This window comes from Aethalodelphis obliquidens, unplaced genomic scaffold (assembly GCF_003676395.1).
Source record: "Aethalodelphis obliquidens isolate GAN/ISIS:26980383/991018 unplaced genomic scaffold, ASM367639v1 scaffold2350, whole genome shotgun sequence".
NCBI classification, from domain to species: Eukaryota; Metazoa; Chordata; class Mammalia; order Artiodactyla; family Delphinidae; genus Aethalodelphis; species Aethalodelphis obliquidens.
In genome coordinates, this window is record NW_020840257.1 from 1 (window position 1) to 1,761 (window position 1,761).

Sequence of the window (1,761 nt, forward strand, 5' to 3'; positions counted from 1 at the left end):
ACTTGACGTAGCAGCACCAGTGGAACTTGCAGTTGCACTGCCACACGCGGGCGTACTGGTGGGTGTTGTAGCCGCGGCCGCAGCACATGAGGTCACAGCCGCTGGCCTGGGGGGCCGTCTTGTTGCAGGCACGGCCCTGCGTGCCCACGCTGCCCGTCACCGGGTCCTCCTCGCAGTAGTTGGGCGACTTCTCAATGTACACCAGGTCGGTGTCCATGGGCTTGCGGTAGGAGAGTGGCTTCTTGATCTTCAGGAAGGTGGGCCGCTTGTTGCGGCTGGCGCGCACGGGCTCCACGTGAACAGCCTCGTTGTACTTGTCCTTGAGCACGTAGCCCAGCTCGCGGAACTGCGGCAGCGTGGTCCAGCAGGTCTTGGTGGTGCATGAGCCCGACACGCCGTGGCACTTGCACTCCAGCTTCATGTTCTCCTCCAGGATCTGCGGGGGTAGCAGGGAGAGCACAGCGCGTCACTGCGTGGCCGGCCAAGTGGGGCCCCTGGCCCGCCCGCCCCCTGCCCCGCCTGGCTGGGCTTGGCGTGTGTTTTTCTTTCTGGCGCAGGAAACTGAGACCTGGATTCGAACCACTCTCACCTGCAGCCTTTGTGCTGTGCCTTCCCCAGGACTCGCCTCCCCTCCCAGCCAGCCCACCCTGAGTGGTCCTCATGCCGGCACTTAGATAAGTTCAGGCCAGTCCAGACCACACATAGGTTCTCTCGGGGCTGCACAGGCTTAAAATCGTTCTTGAACCAACATTTAAAAACCAGGAGACTTTCAAAGACAGACTGCCAGGTTTGTTGGCAAACAGAAAGGGCATCTGGCAACTCTGGAGTGATACTCAAATTATTTCATAACCAGTGCAGCTGGGCACTGACCTGCTGGCCACAGAGGCCAGCACGGCAGTCCTGCTGCATCTGGCTCCCCTCAGCCAGCATCATCGCATGGCATGATACCTGGAGTTCTATCAGCACCTGCCTCCCTCACGGGTCGGCATCCCTCAACTCGCCACAGTCCTTACCACTCCCTGTTGCTTCCCTGACCACAGGCTATGCTTTTTCAGAGGTCATCTGCTTTGATCACTTGTGGCAGCAACCTGAATCTCCCAGGCACATGGAGAGAGATACACAGATAGCTGTGTACATGCAGAAGCACACAAGACGTACACACATCAGCACCCGGGAGGTGCTCGAGGGTGCCGTCACATGGCAACCCCGAGCATCCTTAAAGTCTCTCTCTCTCTCTCTCTCTCACACACACACACACACACACACACACACTCACAGGGAAATGCAGATGGACACACATTAGGACACCACACACTTCTGGAGGAGAGCTTTCCAGATTGAGAGGCACTCGATGTAGTTGGACCCAGTGTAGACCCAGGGATAACTGCCCTGGGTCTGTGACACCAACCAGCCATCCACTAACTCACTGCTGCTCGTGGGACCCCTCACCCCAGCTCTGCTGCCCCATAACTGAGGATACACGGCAACGGCAGGGCATCCTGGTGAGGAGCGGGCTCCCTTAGCTGGCTTCTGCTGAGTGACGATGACCTGTCCCTGTGATGGTCATGTGATGCCGAGGGCAGGAGCCTGCCCACTACATGGCTCAACTCGAGGTCACTGCTCAGGGACCCTGCTCAAAAGGCCTGAGCTCAGCAGGCTGTGGCCAGAGACCTGCTTCCTTCCTAGGGATACCGATGACACTGCAGCCCAGGCATCTGGGGCCACTTCTGCCCACAGAACTTGAGAACCCAGCCATGTGAG

The 1,761-nt window shown here is 58.7% G+C and overlaps 2 protein-coding genes across 2 annotated transcripts in view; both read right to left on the minus strand.

Annotated features, from left to right (window-relative positions):
- Positions 1-4: 4 nt before the first annotated feature.
- On the minus strand, positions 5-1,754 carry LOC113617172 (protein Wnt-7a; the record flags this gene model as incomplete). The annotated part of the gene is made up of 1 exon (XM_027100443.1): positions 5-1,754. A coding segment is annotated over exon 1 (417 nt), but the record flags the coding sequence as incomplete, so codon positions are not given.
- The window catches only part of LOC113617171 (protein Wnt-7a-like), a 1,911-nt gene continuing 1,764 nt past the window's right edge, over positions 1,615-1,761 (minus strand). Inside the window, exon 2 of the mRNA XM_027100442.1 lies at positions 1,615-1,630. Coding sequence (XP_026956243.1) covers positions 1,615-1,630 — 16 coding nt within the window. The remainder of the gene's footprint in view (positions 1,631-1,761) is intronic.